The sequence below is a fragment of the Molossus molossus genome, unplaced genomic scaffold (assembly GCF_014108415.1).
Source record: "Molossus molossus isolate mMolMol1 unplaced genomic scaffold, mMolMol1.p scaffold_m16_p_4, whole genome shotgun sequence".
Lineage (NCBI taxonomy): Eukaryota > Metazoa > Chordata > Mammalia > Chiroptera > Molossidae > Molossus > Molossus molossus.
The window spans coordinates 32990508-33016824 of record NW_023425377.1 but is presented as its reverse complement, the minus strand read 5'-3'; the positions used below and the strand labels follow the sequence as shown (position 1 = coordinate 33016824).

General features: G+C 35.6%; 1 protein-coding gene across 6 annotated transcripts in view; it reads left to right on the top strand.

Annotated features, from left to right (window-relative positions):
• The window catches only part of ANKHD1 (ankyrin repeat and KH domain containing 1), a 130736-nt gene that overhangs the window by 17159 nt on the left and 87260 nt on the right, over positions 1-26317 (top strand). For all 6 annotated transcript variants that reach the window (XM_036240491.1, XM_036240487.1, XM_036240489.1 and 3 more), the window contains exons 2-7: positions 10508-10661; positions 15718-15874; positions 17395-17542; positions 18501-18648; positions 20871-21104; positions 23164-23258. In XM_036240491.1, the coding sequence (XP_036096384.1) occupies positions 10508-10661; positions 15718-15874; positions 17395-17542; positions 18501-18648; positions 20871-21104; positions 23164-23258 (936 nt within the window). The remainder of the gene's footprint in view (positions 1-10507; positions 10662-15717; positions 15875-17394; positions 17543-18500; positions 18649-20870; positions 21105-23163; positions 23259-26317) is intronic.

The window sequence follows — 26317 nt, the reverse complement described above, 5'->3', positions numbered from 1 at the left end:
CACGACCCAGCCAGGGCCGGGGACAAACTGCAGCTGAGGTAAATGCCCTTAGTGGGAACTGAACCCGGGTCTCTGTGGACCACAGGCCGACGCTCTAACCGCTGAGCCAAACTGGCCAGGGCTTTACTTGCGTTTTATATTCCATTTATACCAAATTGGTGTAGTTCTCTGAACCTATCAAGCTATTATATGCCCTGGTATATTTGCTTCCACTGACTGCTTTGGCTTCTAGAATCATAATAATAACTACCATATGCTGAGTGCTTATTGTCCAGTGGGCTAAATATTTACTTATATAGTTTCAAAAATTTTTTACAACTACTATATGAAGAAAGTGATATTATTCTCAATTTACAGGTAAGGAAACTGAAGCTTAAAGACATACATTATGTAACATATACAAAGTCAAGCATGTAGTAATGATAGAGCCAGGATTTGAATCCAAGTATCTTCTTAGACTGTAAAGCCAATGTTTATAACTACTACTACTACACATTGCTGCTGTCACTATTGTCCCTCTTCCCCATCCTGTTGGATACCTTCTTGTTTCAAAGTTGTCATCTCTGATTTCTTTCATTATTGTCCCAATTGGAATTGACCATTCTTTCCTCTGTGTTCCCATGTTATAGTGTCTAATACATTATTGCATTTATTTGATTATCTGTCTTAAAGAGCAGGAATCATGTCTTATTTATTTTTGTGTTCCCAGTATATACTAGAATGTCTGGTGCACAGCAGATGCTCAATACATGTTGAATGAATGTATGTATAGTGCTTAATATACTCAGATTACTTGTTAGTTTAAGACATATAAGGGATTCTATATTATTTTTATGAAGAAGAAAGTAAGAATATAGGAAGACAAGGTCCTAAGGCAAACTGACCTTAATAATTGTAGTAGTGGTAATATTAATAGTAATTATAACAATATTTTTTGAGCAATTCTCATGTGTTAGGCACTGTTGTACAAGTTTAGATATGTTTGTCAACAACTCTGTGATATAGTTATTGCTATCTTTATTTTATAACTGAGGCAAATGAGGCTAAGAGAGGTAAAACAAGTTAGCTAAGATCACACAGTAAGCTGTGTAGGTTGGTATTCTACAAGTCCCTGCTCTTAGTCATTATGCTGTCCTCCCCTTATTGGTATTAATTGGAGGTTATTGGGTGTTTGAGCTCTTTTAACATATTAAAATTGAGTATTCCTTTGGAGTGTTCAATGTTTATTTTCTATTTAGGATAATGAACAGAATCCAGGCCTTTCTAACTTCAACCGTACTCATTTATTATGATAGGGAAAATATGGAGTAACATTTCTTCCTTCAACAGGACAAGATTTTCTTGTCCTTAATTGCCAGATACTTTATTCCTGTGGCTTTTCTAATGAATATATAAGCAGTCTTCTTTTTAAAAAACTTATTGTGGCACAAATTTTGTTATATGTGTGCTGGTTAGAAATAATGCATCTGTAGCTGCCAGAAATTACTAAATGAAAGCGTGATTTGTCTTTTTAAGAACTCTGCCAGACCCTGGCCAGTTTGGCTCAGCGGTTAGAGCGTCGGCCTGCGGTCCGGAGAGACCCAGGTTCAGTTCCCACTAGGGGCACGTACTTCGGTTGCAGTTCCTCCCCGGCCCTGGTTGGTCATGGGCCCTGGTTGGTCGTGCGGGTGGCAGCCACTCGATGTGTCCCTTTCACATTGATGTTTCTCTCTCTCTCTCTGTTCCTCTCTCTCCCTCCCACTCTACCTGAACAAAAAAATGGGAAAATGTCCTCGAGTGAGGATAAAAAAAAAAAAAAAAAAAGAACTCTGGCAGAGAGGAGTAGTGATCTTGATAATTTATTATATTACATTTAATTTAATTTAAAGAAGTTTTTCCCTGACATTACTATTACTGTTAAACTAAATTGCAGTATTTGTAGATTCTCTGCTTACTTCATTGCTCAGTATTTGTTTTAGTTATATATACTCCATTGTTTAGGAGATCCACTTAATATAGTTTGATATAGTGAAAAAATGTGAGCTTTGGAATCTGAAATACATGGCTTCAGATCCCTGTATAGTTATGTGATCTTGGGCAAGCTATTTACCTTTTTTGAGTTTGTTAATTAAAATGAAGATCAGTTAATCTACTTCACTGAATAGGTAAGATTATTGAATGGAATAATATATGGAATATGCTGATAAATATGAGGCATTTTATTAATGGTGACCTATTTTTTTTTTTTTTTTTTTAATCCTCATCCGAGGACATTTTTCCATTTTTTGTACAGACAGAGGAGGGAGAGAGAGGAAGAGAGAGAGAGAGGGAAACATCGACGTGAAAGGGACACATCGAGGGGCTGCCACCCGCACGATCAACCAGGGCCGGGGACAAACTGCAACCGAGGTACATGCCCTTAGCGGGAACCGAACCCGGGTCTCTCTGGACTGCAGGCCGACGCTCTAACTGCTGAGCCAAACCAGCCAGGGCAGTGGTGACCTATTTTTAAAAAGATCTTCCTTTGCCCTGGCCAGTTTGGCTCAGCGGTTAGAGTGTCAGCCTACAGACCTAAGGGTTGCGGGTTTGATTCCTGGTCAAGGGCATGTATGGGGTCATGTGGGAGGTAGCTAATCTATGTGTCTTTCTTGCATCAATATTTCTCTCTCTCTCCCCCTCCCTCACTATCTCCTTTTCTTCCACTTTCTCTAAAAGTCTGTGGAAAAACATCCTCAGGTGAGGACTATCAACAAAAAAAAGACCCTCCTTTCGCCCATCTTTAATTAGAGACTTCAAAAAATAATTTTATATTAAATCTATAGTTTAGTCCAGCTGGTGTGGCTCAGTGTTTGAGTGTCGACCCATGCACTAAGAGATCGCTGGTTCGATTCCTGGTCAGGACACATGCCCAGGTTGTGGGCCCAATTTCCAATGGGGATTATGCAGGAGGTGGCCAATAGATATTCTCTCTCATTGATGTTTCTAGCTCTCTCTCCCTCTCACTTCCTCTCCCTCTAAAATCAATAAAGGAGGGGAAAAACTATAGTTTAGAAGTGAAATTTTTCTAGTTGAGCAATGTAAACTTTCTGTGGTTTAATTTAGAATTAGGAAAAGCATGATCGTTCTCTCTTGTGCAGTGTGAAGCTAAAGAAATGCTAAAATACCATTTATGTTTTGTGAAAAGAGGATTGTGGGACTGAAATTGGGACTATAGGTTTCCTTGTAGAATGAAATTTGAGACATTTTTATGTTAAGGAATATAGCCTTTTCATTCCAGTATTTCAGGATTTGGTGCTAATTATATAGGGCTTTAGAATATCAGCAAAACTCATTCCTGAATTTATCATTAGTTAGTTCTGAATTGCAACTGTGTTCTTTCTCCTTTTGAGAGGTTCTTGGAATATGTTTGTGTTGGATACTACTGTTGAATCTTTTTTTGCAAAAAGGAATTGCTGTACCCTTCAATAATTATCTCTTGGAACACTGACCCATCCTTTCTGCTTCTCCAACTAGAAATCAAAAGTAAGCCATATGCATTCTAAAATTGGTATAAGTGACTATTCTGACTTAAACTAGAGGACTTAATTTATGTAGGGAAAGGCAAGACATGTTGGTCTATCCTGTAGATAGACTAAATAAGAGAGAAGAGAAATAGCAAGTACATTTTTTAAAATGTATATTTTAGAAATTAAAATATTTTATTTAGCTTATTTTTAATGATCAAATCTGAATTTCTTCAGGGAGTTTCAGTTTTGAAGGTTTGTGAGGAGATGTAGTGTAAAATAAAGAGTTAACCTTTCATTAAGCTTTCTTATAGCTCCAGGTGGAATTTATGGGAGTGATGATTACTCTTAAAAGTCAGAGTAGAAACAGCTTTGGCCAGTGTGGCTCAGTTGGTTGAGCATTGTCCTGTGCACTGAACAGTCACTGGTTTGATTCCAAGGCAGAATACATAACCAGGTTGTGGGTTTGATCTCCAGTTGAGGTGCATGCGGGAGGCAGCCGATTGATGTTTCTCTCTCATATCAATGTTTATCTCTCCCTATCCTTTCCTCTCCCTCTAAAATCAATAAAAACACATTTTTTAAAAAGCTAATAGAAGCAAAATTTGTGGCTACTAATATTTTAGTCCCTAACATAAAACACAAATTAACATGTTAAAAATTTTTTAAATTATAATTCATTTATTGGAGTTCATTCTATGTAGCTCAGTTGGTTAACTGTTGTCCCATGTACCAGGAGATTGCTGGTTTGATTCCAATCAGGGCTATCCTTGGATTATGGGCTTAATCCCCAGTAGGGGTCGTGCAAGAAGCAGCAATCGATGTTTCTCTGTCCCTTTTAGTTCCTCTCCCTGAAATCAATAAACACTTATTTTTAAAAAGCCATTTTATCCTAAACAATCTATTTTCTACTTATATTTGAGAGTTTGGTTGGTGGTGTTTATTATGATATGATCACTTGTCTAGAGAATATATAAACAAATGTATAATATACATGTTTTATGATAGAATGCTCATTTTTACTGAGTTCTTTTCTCTTTAAACTTAGCAATTGCTATTCCAGAAATATAGTGTTAGAGAAGGTAACATTTGGTTGCTGACAAATGTAGAGGTGAGATTTTTACTATTATATGGCTTAAAACGTTAATATTATTGAAAATTTCAATTATATCACTACTTACTTACACTTGATATAGATTTTTTTCTTTTAGTGGAAGCATGTTCGTCCAAATCATAACTGGATTGATAAATGATTTTTCTGGGGGGAAGGTCGTCCTCTTCGACCGAGCACGCAGCTTCGGGAGGGACGAACATGGATCGGTTGAGGGAGGAGGGGGACACCCGCCTAGCCAGCCAGATCAGCCGAATCAACCCTGGCGATCAATGGGGTGACAGATGTCGCAGCCAGATCGCCCTCACATCCAGATAAATGATTTTTCTAACTAGATTTTGGCCAGGGTGACTTTTTTTTTTTTTTTTAGGTGATAATAGCTGATTCTAGTAGCTGTTGCCATCCAGTGGTTCATTACTGAAATGTCAAGTGGGATAAAAAATGGACAAAATGCTTTTTCTGTTTTCCTTCACCCCTTTGTTTAAATTCTAGTTGAAGCTAAAAACCATGTTCATTTTTTAAAAAATGGAGATTTAAAAAAAGACTTTGGGAAGAAATACAAAGTTTTTGCCTTTAGTGTTTAAGAAGAGATTACCTATAAGAGAAAATCAGGTAATTTTGTAATGAGGGTGGAGGGGGCAGATTTCCTCTGGTCCTATTTCCTCCACTTTTTATTTTTGTACCTGATCAGAGTTAGAAGAAAAATCTTTACTGTTTAAGACTTGAAATAAACTTTTTGCTACTGGCAAAAACAGTACCACTCTAGGTGGGTTATGTTTGCTGCTGAATGAAGCGACTGGCTAGAGATGAGCTGTGTAACTGTATCATCAGACAATAAGGGATGTTTCTGTGATCCTTCACAGCCATATGTAAGAAATATATAAGGTTGTATATTCCTTTGCATAATGAAGACTAATTTCATTAGATATGTTATTAATTTGGACTCATCCATTATATACACTTTTTGGGTACTCTATGACCAAGACTTTATTAAGTGTACAGAATTGGTCTTATTTAATATTTTAATGTAGTTATAAATGATTTCCATTTTTGCTGGCCAGATATATTAAGGTAATGCTATGTCAGTCTGAATTGCAAGAGTATGTTTCAGTGGGTTTATCAGTAAGATATTTATGAACTGCCAAAAGCATTCCCTAAATATTCCCAAGGTAATAGGAATAACTGGATTTTTAAGAAATTGATTTCACATTATAAAATTTTAGAGGGGATAGGACAAAATAAGTAATAGAATTGAGTGCTTTTTGGCACATCTGATTGACACAAATGTCTTTAATCATTTATGTTTAGTTATATATGACTATAACAGTCCTGGGAACTTAAGATTTTCCCCACAAGTGTTGTAGATATTTAAATTTTTTTGATCATGTGGGCCAGAAATTAAATATAAAATGGCTAAAACTGCATTTGAAGATTTAAGTGATCATCACAAGGAAAAAATTATAACTGAGGTGATGATGTTAACTAAACGTACTATGGTAATCATTTTGCAATACATTATGTTGTATACCTTAAATTTGGACAATGTTACTGTCAATGATATCTTAATAAAACTGGAAAAAGTAAGTAAAATGGGAAAAAAAAAATCAAATGAATGCTGATTCTGTGAGTATCATTGTTCCAGTTTCAAAAGACATAAAAGATAGGCACTGTGATGCCCGCTCAGTGGTTGAGCATCAACCCATACACTAAGAGGTTGCCGGTTCGATTCCCAATCAGGTAACATGCCCAGGTTGTGGGCCTGATCCCCAGTGAGGGGCATGCAGGAGACGGCCAGTTGATGTTCTCTCTCATCGGTGTTTCTGTTTCTCTCCTTCTCCCTTTCTCTCTCTCTCTAATATCAATAAAGAAAAAATAAATAAAAAGATAGGCATTATGGTGAGGGACAGAACAATAGAGTTGTAATTACACAGGATTATATTCTAAAAAATTACAGTGATGTAGTGTTTTATTATCTTAAAAGTATTTTTAGGTTATTTCATCATTTCAGTAGCACTCACTGTATGGTAGGTGAGGTAGGTATTGTCTTTGTTTATTGAGGAAGAAATGGAATCTCAGAAAGCTTGAATGATATGCCTGATGGAACTAGCACTTGAACCTAATTCTCCTGATCTCTAATGCAATATTTATTCCTATATGCCTTGTTGCCCGATTGAAACTAATTTAAATGCACTCTAAGACATTGGAGAATTAAACTCAGTGAATGATCTTATGAATTGTAATTTTCAAAGAGAGCTTACAAGCTCTCTGAAAGCACAGGGCACCTATCTGTTTTGTGTTTTTCTTCTGAACTCAATTCTTCCCAAGTACTTAGGAATGTGCTGTCTTGTGTATGTGATACTAACATTACTGACACCTAGAATGACATTGCTGCTGGTTCTCTGTCTTCTTACTGGTGGTGACCATGTGGGCATTGAGCAGTCTGTCACCTTTTATGGTCTTACTCAAATCTATCCCGTTATTCTTTCTAGCCTAAAGCCATTGTTCTACTCTAAGTACCTTATAGTTTTTTAAAAAATTGAGATATAATTTATCTACCATAAAATTTAACATTTTAAAGTGTATAATTCAGTGGTTTTTAGTATATTCACAAGGTTATGCAGCGTTCACCACTATCTAATTCCAGACATTTTCATCGTTCCAGAAAGAAATCTCAGATCTGTTAGCAGTCACACCCATTCCTCCCTCCCTGACTCTTCAGGCAACCACTAATCTTCTTTCTGTCTCGATGGATTTGCTTATGAAAATATAGCTTTTTATTCTGGCATGTGTCATTACTTATACCTTTTTATGGCTGAATAATATTCCATTGTATGGATATACCACATTTTTTGTTTCTCCATTTACCAGTTGATGGGCATTTAGGTTGTTTCTATTTGTCTATTCATAATGCAGCTATGAACTATGTACAATTTTTTTTGTGAACATGTATACATGTTTTTTATATATATATATGTTTACATAAATATACACATACGCACATAGAAGTAAAATATAGAATTGCTGGGTCATATGGTAATTCTGTGTTTAATATTTGAAGAATTGTCAAACTGTTTCCCACTGTGGGTGCATCATTTATATTTCCACTAGCAGTGCATGAAGGGGAGACCTTATGTTTTTTGAGAATAGACCATTTATCATTTTCCACATGCATCTTCAGGCCTCTTTTTTATTTTATTCCATTCCACCTGTTACCCTCATATCTGACCACCTGTTGAAACTCTATGCTTCCTTATAAACCTAACTCAGATACTACTTGTACAAAATCTTCTTAGATTACTGGGGCTGGAAGTGAGTTCTCTCTACTGTGTATAGTTGTACCATTTATTTCTCTTTAGGCCTTTTGTAATAGCTGTTGGAGTCTTTGACTTATTTCTTCTGCCACGTTTTTGTGCTCTTGTGGTGCTTTGTATAAAACAGGACTTCAGTATATATTGGAGAAACAAATGGGGAGAGAATTAGAAATCCTTAACTTGGATTTTTAAAATGTTACATGATACATATAATCTGTATTTGTCTCTGTAATGGTGTATAATACCACATCAGACCAGTTCTTCTTATATAATTGAAATGTTAACATCTAAACACCATCTTCAGTAAAAAAAATTTCAGAATTTGAAATGATGGTTTTATCTTATCTTCACAACTGGCAGGTATATGTATCTACAAATACCTAATGTTATGAGCTGGCAGCAAGCTCTTTATTGTACACTGATCTTTGGATATCATTTGACAACTAATATTCTAAATTTATCTATTGGCATGGATCTCGAATTCCATCTTTGTAATTACATATTAATGAGGCTGTGTTGCATTATACTAAGTATATACATAGTTCATGGCTCAGTGTTATGAGATCTGAAGTTAAAGATTTAATTTGGCCCTGGCCAGTGTTGCTCAGTTGGTTGAACATTGTCCTGGGCACCAAGAGATTGCCAGTTCCATTCCCCATCAGGGCACATGCCCTGGTTGTGGGCTCGCTCCCCAGTAGTGGTTGTGTAGGAGGCAGCTGATCAATGTTACCCTCTCACATTGATGTTTCTCTCCCTCTCCCTTCCTTTCTCTCTCAAATCAATTTTTGTTTTTTTTAATCCTCACCTGAGGGTATTTTTCCATTTTATCTTCAGATAGAGTGGGAGAGGGAGAAAGAGAGAGAGAGAAACATCGATGTGAGAGAGACACATTGATTGGTTGCCTCCCATACAACCCCGACCAGGGCTGGGGACGAACCACAACTGAGGTACACACCCTTGACTGGAATCGAACCCATGACTTTTTGGTCCATGCGTGGGCCAACTCTAATGCTGAGCCAAATCGGCCAGGGCTAAAATCAATTTTTAAAAAAAATACGTATTTTGTAAAATTATAGTACATTAGATAATAAATGACATCCAAATCATTTTAACTTTACTATCTTTGTTAGAATATCTTTATTTGGTGTACATTGTGAAAACTGATGATCAACTAGCTAAATACGCCAAATAATCTAATCCAAATACTGTGGTCCTTTATTATAAATTTATGATGGAGTATTACTTAGTGGTTAAGAGCACAGATTCTGTAGCTTAATGGCCTGGGTTTGAAACTTAGCTTTGCCATTCATTAGCTGTGTGACTTTGAAGAAGTACTTAACCTTTCTATTCCTGTTTTTCTGTTGACAAAAAAAGATTAACTTCCCCAGGTATACATATTCATATCTTAATAGATGTATATAGGTATATAAATATGTACTCATGATTATATACATGAGTATCCATGTTCATGTTTACTTACATGTACATATATACTTTTAGCAAAATAACGACTACTGTTTTGAATCTTGTGGTTTTCACTTAGTTTTATGAATACTTTCTCATGTCATTCAATCTGCTTCAAAAACATTGTGTATGACTATATAGTAGTCCATCCTGTGAATGTACAAAATGTATTTACCAAATTCCCTATTGTAGTTTTTTCCTCTTTTTGGAATTTTAATTAATGCTGCAGCGAACATCTTTGCATTTTTTTTGTCTGGCTTTCAGATAAATTTTTTTTCTTTCTTTTTTTTTGTATACGCCCCTAGCGGGAACCGAACCCGGGACTCTCTGGTCCGCAGGCCGACGCTCCAACCACTGAGCCAAACCAACCAGGGCCAGATAATTTTTTTAAGGATAGATTCCTTAAAATAGAATTACTGGGGCAAAGGGCATGAGCTTTTTAAAGCATTTTGACACATTTCCAAATTGCTTTCCAGAAGAGTTGTGCATATTTTATTTAAGAAAATTTTTTTAGAATTAACTTGATTTGAAATGAGAGGGTTGTATTTATTTTCTTATACCATTTATTTATTTCAATGAATATGTATTGAATACCTACTATTTGCAAGGTATTTTTAGGCTCAGAGGATAGAACAGTGAACAAACAGGTATGGTTCCTAATCTAATGGACCTTGCTTGTGTTTAGGACTGCAGATATTTAGCAGTGGATTAATTTTTTTTTAAAGAGTTAGAATTGAATAAATTAATTAGAAGCAAGGAAAAACTGTGCCTAAATGACCTATCTATACTATCTAGTCTTTTTACTATGTAGTCCTATATACATTATTTTGGAGGCTATGTTCACATACTTGTTTCATTGAAAAAAAATACTGCTTTTCAGGCTCTGTGTTAAGCACAGAAAATACAGTGCTCTCTAGAAAACTTGAATTTGGTGTGTCTATGTTATACCTGTAGTCAGATTTAAAGATAAGCAGATAGTTTGGAGGCTCCCTAAAAGGCCCTTCCCGTAGCCCCATATTTCTACAGTATATCTGGTTATACTTAAATTCCAAAACAGAAGTCATATTACCTTAAATTTTAGTTATTCTAACAATATTGAGATCAGTTTCATGGATATTGCATCTTTAATTCATAAACAGGTTGAGTCATTTATTTTGGACCAAGAAGATCTGGATAACCCAGTGCTTAAAACAACGTCAGAGATATTCTTATCAAGTACTGCAGAAGGAGCAGACTTACGCACTGTGGATCCAGAGACACAGGCACGACTAGAAGCATTGCTAGAAGCAGCAGGTACATTATTTTTTGTTTTCTTTTTTATCTCTTTAAATCTAGATTGTTATATAAAGTTATACAAGATTATCTCCAACATTATATGAAATTTGAAATCTCTATAAAATTTATTGTATTTCTTTCCTAAATAAAATGTTCACATTTTATGTTTTAAAAATTCTTGGTTGAAAGTTTTCTATGAGTGGTTTCTGGGTTCTACACTAATGTATTTAAGGTATTAGATAATAAGCTAGTTATCAAGGAAAACTTATTACTAATTACATTATAAAAAATGTGAAAGATAAACTTAGTTCATCATATTCTGAATCTTTTAACTGATTTACGGAATTTTGTGATTACTTATTCACTTAAATCTGTATGTGTGTATCTTAATTATAGATTGCTAATTTTTACTTATAAGACTTTAAAAATTGAACACAAAATTGGACCAGCTCTAGTCAAATATACCAAGCTATGTCAACTTTGAAGTAGCAGAAAAGAAAAAATCTATGATAAGCATGCCTTCTCAAATATAATATGTACTTATGACTATTGTATTTTATAACCTACTCATTATTTGCTACACAAAATTTCTATTATGCTGTAATGAAAACCTTTTATCTCCTAAAATTGTATTTTAAGAAGGAAGTTAACTTTTCTGATATTTGTATATTGCTTTTGAGATGTTCACTTTGTATGACACTTCTTTTATTTATTTATTTAATATAAATATATTTACACATTACACGTACCTAAGAATTTAGCCCTGGCCAATGTAACCCAGTGGTTAGAGCGTCTGCCCTTGAACCAAAGGGTTTCAGGTTTGATTCTTGGTCAAGGGCACGTACCTGGGTGGCAGGTTTGATCCCGGCCCCTGTCAGGGTCATGCAGGAGGCAGCCAGTTTATGTGCCTCTCTCACATTCATGTTTCTCTCTCTCCCTCCCTCCCTTCTGCTCTCTCTCTAAAAAAAAAAAAAAATTCAGTAGAAAAATAGCCTTAGTGAGGATTAACCAAAAAAAGAATTTAATCTGAAAGAATTTACAGCTTATTTTTAAAAATAGTGCCTACGCCCTGGCCAGTTTGGCTCAGTGGTTAGAGTGTCGGCCTGCAGTCCAGAGAGACCTGGGTTTGGTTCCCGCTAAGGGCACATACTTCGGTTGCAGTTTGTCCTCGGCCCTGGTTGGGTTGTGCGGGTGGCAACCACTCGAGAAAAAAAAAATAGTGCCTACACACTTGTTACAGGGGCCATGTATATACCTTAGTCTATGTTAAAACTATTAAAATATGGAAAATACAAAATAAAAGTTGTTAAAAGTATATAATTTTATTTTATTTTTTTTATCCTTACCCGAGGACATTTTTCTATTTTTTGTTCAGACAGAGTGGGAGGGAGAGAGATGGAGAGAGAGAGAGAGAGAGAAACATCGATGTGGCTGCCTCCCGCACTTGGGTTGGGGACAAACTGCAACCAAGGTACGTGCCCCCAGTGGGAACTGAACCTGAGCCTCTCTGGACCACAGGCCAACACTAACCGCTGAGCCAAACCGCCCACGGCAAAAAGTATATACATTTTATTCAGTTTCTGAGTTCAATTGATTCTAGAACAATGCAGGAGGTTAGGGGTGCCAACCGCTAAGCAGTTAAAAGTCCACATTTAACTTTTGATTCCCCCAACATCAGTTGTTTCTCAATATCTGTGGGGCTTGGTTCTAGGATCCCTGGGGATACCACATCCATGGGATGTCCAAATTCCTTATATTAAATGGCACAGAACAATGCATGTAGTTGGTCCTCCACATCTGTGGATGTGAAACCCCAGGAATATGGAGGGCCAACTACGTATTTGTTGGGGGAAAAAAATCCACGTTTAAGTGGACCTGTGCAGTTTAAACCCATGTTGTTTAGGGTCAACTGAATTTTAATAAGCATAATATTAAAGATAGGTATTCAGAAAAATCACAGCAGCCTTTTAACATGTTTCATATTGAAAGAAATAAGCAATGTTACTTTTTATTTTGGTTACTCCTCACCCAAGGATATTTATTTTCATTGATTTTTAGATAGAGTAGAAGGGAGTGAGAGAGAGAGAGAAACATCAATGTGAGAGAGACACATTGATTGGTTGCCTCTTGCATGACCTCGACCAGGGCCGGGAATCGAACCCGAAACCCAGGTGTATGCCCTTGATCGGGAATTGAACCTGAGACCCTTTGGTCCACGGGCAAACTCTCTAACCGCTGAGCCAAACTGGCCAGGGCAAACAAACAGTTACATTTGACCAAATAATGACTAGGGGAAAAGTGGGAACTAAAAGAAATTGAATACTTCTATATTATTCTTAGAAAGGCATAGTATGTTAGGAATGTATTTACTTGATAACATCTTGTTATTCCTTCAACTTTATCCTCTTATGAAAGAGCATACATAACAATTTTTAGTGGATTAACTTTTAGTCCATCTAATACCCCATTTTGGAATTGATACAAACTTAAAAATAGATTGAACAAAATATGTACATATCCAACAGAAGACTGGGCAGGACTAGTAATTTTTTTTAAAAAGGGGGTGTGAAGATCACATTAGTAATTTCACTGGGTATCCCTCCTTTTTTAGTCTGATTTCTTTTGAGTTTCCTGGTTGTGATTTAGGGATATACTGTATAAGATTTCTGAAATGGGAGTGTCATAGCCACCCTCTTTGTGTGTGTGTGTGTGTGTGTGCTTTGGAACCTTATTATTTTGCTTACAGTAGAAACAAAATATACATAATTTTAAAAAATGAAGTAGGATCATATACAAAATACTATTTCCTTCTTTTCACTTAATTTTTTGTGGGCATCTTTCTGTAACATGTATGTTGATCTTTTACTTTCTTTTAAGGGGTAAGATAATATTCTGTTGCTTGGATACAGCATAATTTATTTCACCAATTTGTTGAAGTATATTTAGATTATTTCTAATTTTTCCATGTCCCAAATAATGCTGTAGTTTACATATATCTATAACTTCTTTCACTTGTGCAAGTATCTTTACAGGAAAAATTCCAAGAAAGTAGTATTACTGGGTCAGAGGATATTTGCATTTAACATTTTGATGACTATTGTCAAATTTGATCCCCCAACTTTGTATCAGTATACAGTCCTAGCAACACTTTTTGAGAGGGCTTCACACCTCAGTCAATTTTTTTTCCAATTTCATTGTTTGCATTTATTTACTATTAGTAGTAAGTTGTGTGGTAGCTCTTTATAAATAATTATATAAATTCATTGGGTGCTAATTTTTTCAGTTTTGATTTTGCCTTAACTTTGAAGGTATTAACAGATGTTTTCCCCTTTTTCCCCCAGCCGTTATTTGTGGTGTCTTTAATTATATGGTAATTTTTACTGAAATTAAAAATTATTAATATCACATTTACTAGTCTTTACTTTATGACTTTTAGGATTTGGTCTCGTGTAGAAAAGTCCTCCCCACATCCTCATCAGAATTAGAAAAATGCTACACAGTATAATAGTACTTTTCAGGTTTTTTTTTTTTTTTTTTTTTTTACATTTAGATCAGAAGTCTGTCTGGTATTTATTTTTGTGAATGGTATGACTTAGAGATATTACTTAATTTTCAAGTGGTAGCCAATTTCTGAACAGTGTCTATGAAATAAGCCCGACTGTCTCCACTGATTTGAAATGTCAGCTTTATCATATATTGAATTCACAAATGATCCAGGATCTTTTCTTGGGGCCTCTATATTCTTTATACATAATCATCTTTTTTCTGTGCAAGTATCATACTGTTGTAATTTGTATACCATCATAATTTTATATTTTATTGGGCAAGGTTTCCCATTTTTTCTTGTTCTCCAAAATTTTATTGACTATTTTTCTCTCATTTTCAGTAGTAACAGGCAGTGATATTGTCAACAAAAGTTTCTGTAACAGTAGTCACTGATTCCTCACTGATTCTAGAAAGAAGGATTTATTGCCAATTTACACATCTGATAGTCCTACTTGACTTGGAGTGCTGTGAGGACAGGAACTGTGCCTTATTCCCTTTTTTTTTCCTGTCAATCTTCACCTGAGGATATTTTTTTCCATTGATTTTAGAGAGTAGAAGGTGAGGGGGAGGCAGGGAGAGAGAGAGAGAGAGAAACATCATGTGAGAGAGACACATTGATTGGTTGATTCCTGAATGCTCCCTGACTGGGATTTAACCTACAACCTATGTACATGCCCTTGACCAGGAGTGAACCCCAAAACCCTTTGGTGCAGGCCCTCAAACTACAGAGCAACACCAGTCAGGGCACCTTATCCCTTTTTGTCTCCCTTGTGTCTGGCACATCATAAGCAAATAATAAATACTAAAAATAAGAATGAATGTGTTTTAATTTATAATATGGTCCTAGAAGATGGGTGGGTCTAAGTGGCTGTTTGGCCAAAGGAAGAAACTATGCATTGTTTGTTGTAACATTACAGAATATCCCCTTTATTACTACTGAAAACAATCTAGACAAATACAGTTCCATACTAGAGATCATATAGTATGACTATACTTTGAAAGAAATCTTTTTTTTTTTTTTTTAATGTTCTTTTCTTTACTGACTTTGGAGAAAGAGTAAGGGAGAGGGGGAGAGAGATAGAAACACCAATGAGAGAGAACATTGATTGGCCGCCTCCTGCCGACTGGGGATTTGGCCCACAACGTGGGCATGTGCCCTGATCAGGAATTGAACTGGTGACCTCTTGGTGCATGGGTTGACCAAGCTAAACCACTGAACCGCACCATCCAGGCTGAAAGAAATCTCATTTATTTGCTAAAATAAAATTTATATAAAGTTACATTTGGAGTTAGGTAGAGAACAAATTAATATTATGTGCATTGTAAAGATGGAAAGACTAAAACATAGGTGGTTATCAATGGCCTTTTGACATTAATGGCAGAATTGAAATTATCAGCCTAATATCCTGTCAGTCTTATCTATGGAGACTGCCATTTTTGCCCTAGCTAATGTTTAGAAGTGTAATTACAGTTTGCACTTTTATGCTTTTCTTCCCTTGCACTTCTGATTAATTGACGCACACTGAAGGAATTGGCAAATTGTCAACTGCTGATGGTAAAGCTTTTGCAGATCCTGAGGTACTCCGGAGACTGACATCTTCAGTAAGTTGTGCACTGGATGAAGCTGCTGCTGCACTGACACGAATGAAAGCAGAAAACGGCCACAATGCAGGACAAATAGACACGTATGTATTTAATGACTTCTGCTGTATTAGATGTTCTGGGTATTAGATGTTTTCTTGAGCGTATTTTGGAGAAGCAGCAACTTTTGGTTAAATGTATCTTTTGGAGGGGCATATAAACTTTAGCCAGATGGATATTATATTATACAGGGGGTGGGCAAAAGTAGCTTTACTGTGACATTCGTTTGAGTTAATAAAGCTGTTGTAATAATCATAATCTATATGTCCTTTTCCATAAAAACAACTGTAAGCCTACTTTTGCCCACTCCTGTATTTTAAGTTAATCTATAAGTGTACCATATATATAATATATGGATGTAAAAATGGATATTATTTTTTTTCTTTATTGATTTTAGAGAGAGAGGAAGGGAGAGAGAGATAAACATCGGTAAGTGAGAACACTGATTGGCTGCCTCCTGCATATCCCCCACTGGGGATTTGGCCCACAACCTGGGCATGTGCCCTGACCGGGAATCGAACCGGAAACCTCTTGGTGCACTGAGCCACACCAGCCGGGCGGATATTGTATTTTTATTCTTACCTTCTACTCAATATTCATTGAATGCCCTGTGGAATGTACTGTACTAGAGTGCGACAAATCAAACTGAATAAGAACTGCTTTCCATTTCTAAAGAAGTTACTTTTCCTAACAATTATAGAAATAAACTCTAAAATGACTGCTTGAATAGCAGTAAATGAAATGGTTGAAAGTTGCCAAGTTAATCTTAGTTCTTATCACAACAACAAAAAAACCCCACTTTTTTTGTATGTAAATAAGATGATGGTTGTTAACTTAAACTTATTGTAGTCATTTCATAACTTATGTACATCAAGTCAGCTTAAACTTTTACAGTGCTGTATGCCAATTATAGCTCAATAAAACTAGGGAAAAACAATAAATGAAATGGGTTGCTAATGTGGCAATGTAGGTGCTTGCTACTCAAAAATGGTCCATGTACTAGCAGTGTCAGCATCACCTCAGAGCTTACTAGAAATACAGAATTTCAGAACCTCACCTTGGATCTACTGAATCAGAGTCTGCATTTTAATAACATAGGTGATTTGTATGCACACTAAGTTTGAGATTCACTGATAATCATTCTGCAATAAAATTTTTATTTAGATTTTTACCTTCTACTGTTACAAAATAAAATTGTAAGCCATAGGATTATATCCCAAATGTCTTTGGGAGTCATTATACTAGTATAATATAGTTTAAAAACTTGTGCATCTAATGCTTTAAAAAACTTTAAAATTTAATGTGATAATATGTTAGGGCATTTTGAAAGAGAAAAATGACAGCTATTTTATATTCACTTATTCTGGCTTAATTGACATTCATGAATAAGTATTGCAAACAAGATGCTCAGTAAACAAGATATTCATACAGTTTTTTGTTTGTGTTTTTCACTATATCAACATTTTTTATGTATAACTATTTATATTTAATGTCATAATCGTTGGTTAATTGTTGATGATTTTGGTTTTCTGTGTTGGTTACTTGTTGATGATTTTGTTTTCAGTCGCAGTCTGGCAGAAGCTTGTTCAGATGGGGATGTAAATGCTGTTCGTAAATTGCTAGATGAAGGCAGAAGTGTAAATGAACATACAGAAGAAGGAGAAAGCCTGCTATGTTTGGCTTGTTCAGCAGGGTATTATGAATTAGCACAAGTAAGCAGAAATAATTTTTGGTGATTAAAATTATTGAAGGGTTTCGATGTTTTATTTTTATCATTTATAAAAAATTATAATTATAGGTCAAGATTTTTCCCTTTTTTGGCAGTAGGTAAAATAGAAATTGATACATAATTAATTTGTTGCCTATACATGCAACTAGGCATGGTCCATTTTCTACCACTTACTCAAAACTAGGCCTAATGAATAAACAAATAGAAATAATAATAACATTTTAAACTTGTCCTTGGAAAGAATACACAGCTATAATAGAAAGTGATGATTTATTTTTATTTCGCCAGAATACCCCAATTCTTTTTTTTTTTTTTTAAATCTTTACCCGAGGATATTTTTCTATTTATCTTCAGATAGGGAGGGAGGAAGAGAGGGAGAGTGACATCAACATGAGAGGGACACATCGACTGGTTGCCTCCTGCGCGACCCTGACCAGGGCCAGGGACAAACTGCAACTGAGGTACATGCCCTTGACTGGAATCAAACCCGTGACTCATTGGTCTGAGAGCCGATGCTCTAACCACTGAGCAAACTGGCCAGGGCCAGAATACCCCAATTCTTTTAATTTTTTCCTTCTGTTAGAGAAATATTGGGAAATAGCCATGTGTTTATCAGTTTTTCTTTTGTGAGTGTAGTTTTGCTGTTCTCTTACTAAATAATCCCAAGCATAACATAAATTTTTTGACAAGAACAGTTTTATTTTATGATAAGATGGCTAATGTGATTACATACTTAAAGATTAAAGTGTAATAGTATTGTAAAATATAGCATCTAACTTGATATTTTGAGCAGTGAACACACATATTTTCCCAAAGCTGATTATTTTTAATTTTTTCTCACCCCCCCACTCTAAAAAAAATGTTTTCCCAGATTTAATATATTCTCTAGAAATAATGTTAATTGTGAGAATTGATAATTTCTTTGTGTGTGTGTTTTAAAGGTATTGCTTGCTATGCATGCTGATGTTGAAGATCGAGGGACTAAAGGAGACATAACTCCCCTAATGGCAGCATCCAGTGGAGGTTATTTAGATATTGTGAAATTATTACTTCTTCATGATGCAAATGTCAACTCCCAGTCTGCAACAGGTATATAGAAATTGATGTGTGAATTTAAGGAAAATAAATTAATAAAATTAATTATAACCTGAAATATAAAAATTTTATTCCTAGGGAAAACCAGTTGCAAATCTATAGAAAAATCTTAGCCCTTATTTAGAATCTCTGAGTAAAATAAAGATTAATTACATATATCTTCAAAAGTCTTTAAACATACTTTGATTCTATTTGGTAAGAGTGATAGTTATTCTGTAGGGGACAGTTTTTTGTTTGTTTTTGCCACGATGACATGCATCATGTAAAGAGGCAAAACTATGAATTTTACCTCTTAAAATTTCTTTATCTCATTTAAATACAACTCGCTTGACTTTAGATTATAGATTAACCTGAGAGTATTTACCCATAGGGTTTTTCATGTCACATGTACATTTCCTAATAAGATATTCTAATGGCAGTATGAAAGCTCTTTAGTAAAGATTACTCTTTTATTTATTAATGCTTTCCAGACTTACAGACATAATGAACCTTGGTCATATGTCCTGAGTTATAGGCATAGTTTTAGTAGCCTGATTCCTTGGATTTAGTGAGGCAACCAAATGATTTAAAAATAAATTTAAATAATGAAAGCCTATTAGTGTTCCGTGCAATTAAGGAATGTTAAATGTAGCCTAATTTTTTTTTTTATCCTCACCCGAGGACATTTTTCCATTTTTTGTTCAGATAGAGTGGGAGGGAGAGAGAGAGAAACATCTACGTGAAAGGGACGCATTGAGTGGCTGCCTCCCACACGACCAACCAGGGCAGGGGACAAACTGCAACCGAGGTATGTGTCCTTAGCGGGAACCGAACCCAGGTCTCTCTGGACCTCAGGCCGACACTCTAACCGCTGAGCCAAACCGGCCAGGGCCTAATTTATTTTTTAAATGAGCAAGACTTTCTAGAAGGTATTCTAGGTAATTTTGCTGACCATTTTGTCTTGATTGTAGTATTATTAATGCGCATAATGTCTGAGATGGTTAAGTGGTTGAATTCTGAACAAATTAGGTTCTGTGCTGGAGGGTTTGTTGACATTGTGAAAGTGCTACTTAATGAAGGTGAAAATATAGAAGATCATAATGAAAATGGACATACCCCCTTTAATAAATAAGGAGTTATGTTGAGGGAAATTTATATCTGTCTAACTATGTCACTAAATATAGAAGGAAGATGTGTTTCAGAAGGGAAATATACCTAAAACAATGAATTGTCTTATGAATAAGAATGTAGAAATAAAGGAGAGGTAAAAGAAAATGAAGAAATGAATATACATAGAAAGAAAATTAAATATTTCTAAGTTGTACAGTATTGAAAGAAAAAGGAATAATTTTAAATGATATATTAGATAGAAAACAATATGGTGTTACCTCAAAAAATTAAACATTGAACTGCCATTTGACCCAGTGATTCCACTTCTAGGAATATACCCTAAGAAGCCTGAAACACCAATCAGAAAGAATATATGTACCCCCATGTTCCTAGCAGCACTATTTACAATAGCTAAGATCTGGAAACAGCTCAAATGTTCATCAGTAGACAAATGGATAAAAAAGCAGTGGTACATATACACAATGGAGTACTATGCAGCTGTAAGAAAGAAAAATCTCTTATCCTTTGAGACAACATGGAGGGACCTGAAAAGTATTATCCTAAGCGGAAAAAGCCAAACAGAGAAAGACAAGTATCATATGAGCTCAGTTATCTGTGGAATATAATGAACATAACAGTTTGAGGAATGGGGTAGTCCCAGAGACGTGGAAGAGGGGTACAGACTGACAATCCCCAGAAGAGGGGGTGGTGGGGAGAGATAAACCACAGAATTTATATGCATGTATGCATGAACAATGGACATGGACAACAAAGCTGGGGACAGGGCAGGGAGGGGAGGAAGGAGGGGAATTGGTGAGGGAAAAAGGAGAAACATCTGTAAAAAAAATAAATAAAATAATTTTAAAAATGATATATTAGAATATTTTAGATAGAAATATGTTGAAAGTGATTTTTCAAGATGGTGCTTAATCTTGAGCTAAGGAAATGTGAAGAGAGGTAAGTTGGCCTGTTTTTAATAAACCTTTTAATTAGTAAGAAAATTAAGATGATGCTTCTATAGTTTATTCCTTTGTGTAAGAAAATGGAAGAGGTAGAACTAGAGCAGTAGCATAATCATAATTGTATCCATTCTATCATAATTTTGTATTTTTTTTGTTCTTTGTTAGGAAACACTGCATTAACTTATGCCTGTGCTGGAGGGTTTGTTGACATTGTGAAAGTGCTACTTAATGAAGGTGCAAATATAGAAGATCATAATGAAAATGGACATACCCCCTTAATGGAAGCAGCCAGTGCAGGTCATGTGGAAGTTGCAAGAGTTCTTCTAGATCATGGGGCAGGCATCAACACTCATTCTAACGAATTCAAAGAAAGTGCTCTTACACTTGCCTGCTACAAAGGTACTCTACATATGTATGACTATTTAGGGTTTTTAAAAAAAATAACTTTGAATATTTGCGTATTGAGTATTTGAGTTAATTTTATATTGCTTATGTTTTCCCTGTGCTAAAAAATTACCTAGCTTATAAGAGATTATATAGAAAGTAAATTTTAGCCTCTATTTTCTAAAGTATAGCTTCACAAGGTATGTTTCTTTATTAATTCAAATTTATTCAATTAGCTATAAAGCAACCAACTCTTAGCACAGATTTAGAGGGTTTCCATTCTTTAATGACTTTTGTTTTATACAATTTTTCCAGCCTTTATTTAAAAAATAATGCACACTCAAATAACATAATAATCACGTGTGGTACAGAAAACCTGAAAAACACAGAATAGCATAAAGAAAATAAATTTTATAATGACATGTAATGTTACCATCTAAAGATTTAAAAAACATGTAAACATCTATGAAGTGCAATTAGACGAGGTATGCCTGTATTTTGAAATTAAACAATCATACTCTAACACTGTTTTATAGTCTGCTTATTTTATTTAGCAGTACATCATGCACATTTTGCCATCTCAGTATTTTTGTAATACAAAATTTGATGGTTATATAGTATTTTACAATTGCATTTAGTAGTGGATTTGGCTGAAAAGCCTAAATTAATAATAATATGAACAAAAGAAACTTTTTCTCTTTTACTTAAAACAAGTCCAGGAGTAGGCTGTCCAGGATTAGTAGTGTGGCAGTTCTACTGTTATCTAGATCTCAGCATTCTATTTTTCTGCTTCACCATCCTAGTATGTGGTTTCTATCCTTAAGGTTACCAAGATGGTAGCCAAGGCCCCAACAATACATACTATAGGAAGGAGGAAGAGGGTAGGGGCAAGTTGGGGAGTGCCTTCCAATTTAGTAAGCAACCTTTAAGAATTCCTAGCAGTTCTGCCTTATAGCTAGCTCCCACTTACACCTCATTGGCTACACATAACAACAAGGGAGGCTGGGAAATGTAGTCTTTTTAGTTAGACAGTTGCCACTTTGATAAAATCAGAGTTCTGTTATTAAGGAACATTGAGAGGATAGATATTGAGTAGGGAACTAGCAGTTTTTGCCAAATACATCAAATGGATGCACCATAATTGCCTATTTTTGGACACATGAATTGTTCCCAGTTTTTCATTATTATTAAAAACACTGTGATAACATCCTTGTGCAGACATCTTTGCCTAATCTCTGATTATTTCCTTAGGATAAATTCCTGGAAGTGGAATTGCTGGGTCAAAGGGTATGGACATTTTTAAGGCTTTTGATACATATTGCCAAATTGCCTTCTAGAAAGGTTGAACCAATTTACACTCCCACCAACAGTGTTTAGAGAATGCCCTTTACCTTATCCTACACCCTCACCAACACTGGGTATTATCATTCTTTCTAATATCTGCCATTTTGATAGTAAAAAAATGGTGTGTCATTTTGATTTGCATTTGTTTAATAGGAAGGTTTAATATTTTTTCATCAGTTTAATATTCATTTGCATTTTTTTAAATTACCATTTTATGTCCTTCATCCATTTTTCTGCTGGAGTGTTTGTCTTTTTCTTATTGACTATTAAGGCTTTGTTTATATTAAATGTATCAAGAGGGTTGAAATTATTTTGATGGAGTTTTCTGTGCCAATTCATTGCCACAGTGAGTTTATGGTTATTATTTTAAAGCTGTTTCTCTGAAAAATGATCCAAACATACTTTACCTGGCGTTCTATTTGATTTCAGTGTTTTGATTTGGTAGTTTATGTAGATTAAATAAAATAATAAATATTATTACTTTACTTGAATTATGTGCTTTGGACTAATTTAATCTTTGAAACCTAGATACCTTGCTGAGACTCTGCTTCTTACTTTGGATTGGCTTTGTAAAATTGTCATTGATTTATTTATTGAATGCAAAATAAGTTCTCTTAAAATTTTTGTATAGACATCAGAAAGAAAAAGATTCCCCATTTTAATACTATGTATTAAATTGAAACTCAGGTCTTTAGAAATATAGTTTTAAAATTTGTGTTCTTTTTTGAAGGCCACTTGGATATGGTTCGCTTTCTTCTTGATGCTGGTGCAGATCAAGAGCACAAAACAGATGAGATGCACACTGCCTTAATGGAGGCTTGCATGGTAATTTTAAATTGCACTCACATGAGATATTTTGGGGAAGAAAAGGTCATATGTATTTAAGTCTTTAAGGATTCATATTTTTTGGAATAATAATTATTATGATATCAGTAGATTTTGAACAATATTAAAGAGGGGAAGAAAAATATATAATATTTTGTTTATCTTTTTTTTTTTTATCCTCACCCAAGGACATTTTTCATTTATCTTCAGATAGAGTGGGAAGGAGAGAGGGAGGGAGAGAGAGAGAGAGAAACATCGATGTGAGAGAGTCACATCGAGTGGCTGCCACCCATACGACCCCAATCAGGGCCGGGACAAACTGCAATCGAGGTACGTGTCCTTAGCAGGAACCGAACCCAATCTCACTGGTCCGCAGGCTGACGCTCTGACCACTGAGCAAACTGGCCAGGGCATTGTTTTTCTTTTGATAGTAAATCTCTCAGTGTAGGAAACAGTACAAAAGGCAGTCTTGGCTATGTCATTTCCAACTCACTAATATACTTTTATTATTTTTTTCCCCAATTTTAAAAAAATATAATAAAATATACAACATGAAATTTACCATTTTAACCATTTTTAAGTATATAGTTCATTGGTATCAAATACTTTCATAATGTTTGCAACCATCACTACCATCTGTCTCTAGAACTATTTTCATTTTGTAAAACAAACTCTATACCTACTGAATAACAACTTCCCATTCCCTGCGACCCCCCACCCACAGCATTCACCATTCTACTTTCTTCTATCTGTGATTTTGACTATACCTCATATAAGTGGGATCATACAGTATGTGCCTTTTTATGGTGGACTTATTTCACTTAGTATAATGTCCTCAAGGTCTATCCATGTTGAAGCATATGTCAGAATTTCCTTCCTTTTTTAAGGCTGTATAATATTTCATTGTATGTATATATCACATTTTGCTTATCTATTCATTTATTGATAGACACTTGGATTGCTTCTACTCTTTGTTTATTCTGAATAGTGCTGCTATGAACATAGGAGTGCAAATATCTGTTTAACTCACTGCTTTCAGTTCTTTGGGGTATATACCCAGAAGCGGGATTACTTGATCATATGGTAATTCTATTTTTAATTTTTTGAGGAACCATCACCATACTGTTTTCCAAAGTGGTTGTACCATTTTACATCCACATCCTCACCAGCACCTGCTATTTTCTATTTGTTTTTTCCGAAAGTAGCCATCCTAATGATTGTGAAGTGGTATTTCATAATTTTGATTTGCACTTTCCTAATGATTAGTGTTGTTGAGTATTTTTTCATGTGCTTATTGGTCACTTTAAATAATTTTTTATTTTTCAGTTACAGTTGACATACAATATTATATTTGTTTCATGTGTACAATCCAGTGATTAGACATTATATAACTTACTAAGTTATCACCACAATAAATCTAGTACCCATCTGACACCATACATAGTTATTACAGTATTATTGACTATATCTTCTATGAACTTGATATCCCATGACTCTTGTTTTTCTTTTTTTTTTTTAATCCTCACCGGAAGATATTTTTCTATTCATCCTCAGACAGAGTGGAGAGAAAGGGGGAGAGAGAGAGAAACATCGACATGAGAGGGACACATCGACTGGTTGCCTCCTGCCCGACCTGGACCAGGGCCAGTGACAAACTGCAACCGAGGTACCCTGGCTGGAATCGAACCTGTGACTCATATGTCTGTAGGCTGACGCTCTAACCACTGACCCAAACCGGCCAGGGCCCGTGACTATTTTGTAACTACCAATTTGTGCTTCTTAATAATCCCTTCACCTCTTTTTACCCATTCTCCAACCTTCTCTCATCTTTTTATTTTATTTTTTTCTTTATTGATTTTAGAGAGAGAGGAAGGGAGAGGGAGAGAGAGACATCATTGAGAGAGAACATCGATTGGGCACCTCCTGCATGCCTTCCACTGGGGATTTGGCCCACAACCAGGGCATGTGCCCTTACTGGAAATTGAACTGGCAACCTCTTGGCGTATGGGTTGAAGCTCAGCCACTGAGCCACACCAGCGGGGTTCCCCCTCCAGGGCCGGGGACAAACTGCAACCAAGGTACATGCCCTTAGCGGGAACCGAACCCGGGTCTCTCCGGACCGCAGGCCGATGCTCTAACCGCTGAGCCAAACCGGCCAGGGCTATTTCGTTATTGATTTTTAGAGAGGAAAGGAGAGGGAATGAGAGAGAGAACATCGATTGGCTGCCTCCTGCATGCCCCCCCACTGGAGTTTGGCCCACAACCTTGGCATGTGCTGTGACCAGGAATCGAACTGGCAACCTCTGGATGCATGTGTCAATGCTCAACCACTGAGCCACACTGGCTGGGCCCCCTCCCATCTTAAAGAAGACCCTTTAACATTTCTTATAATACTGATTTGGTGATAATGAACTCCTTTAGCTTTTTCTTGTCTGGAAAACTCGTTACCTGTCATTCTATTCTAAATGATAGCTTTGCTGGATAAAGAAATCTTTGTTGTAGATCATTGCTTTTTCATCACTTTGAATATTTCTTGCAACTTCCTTCAGGCATTCAAAGTTTCTATTGAGAAATCAGCTGACAGTCTTATGTGAGCTCCCTTGTGGGTAACTAACTGTTGTTTTCTTGCTTTTAAAATTCTCTCTCTCTTTTTAACCCTTTGCTTTTCAATTATGATGTGTCTTGGTGTGGCCTCTGGAATCAGAATTATGCTGGCCTCATAAAATGAGTTTGGAAGTCTTCCTTCTTTAATATTTTGGAATAGTTTGAGGAGAATGGGTGTTAGTTCTTCCTTGAATGTTTGGTACAACTCCCTCATAAAGCTGTCCATGCCTGGGCTTTTGTTTTCTGGGAGTTTATTGATTACATCTTCAATTTCCTTAGTTGTTATTGGTCTATTCAAGTTATCTGTCTCTTCAGTTTTGGGAGACTGTGATTCTAGAAATGTGTCCATTTTGCCTAGATTATCCAATTTGTTGGCGTATAATTGTTTATAGTATTTTTTAATGATCCTTTGTATTTCTGTGGTATCAGTTGTTAACTTCTCTTTTGTTTCTGGT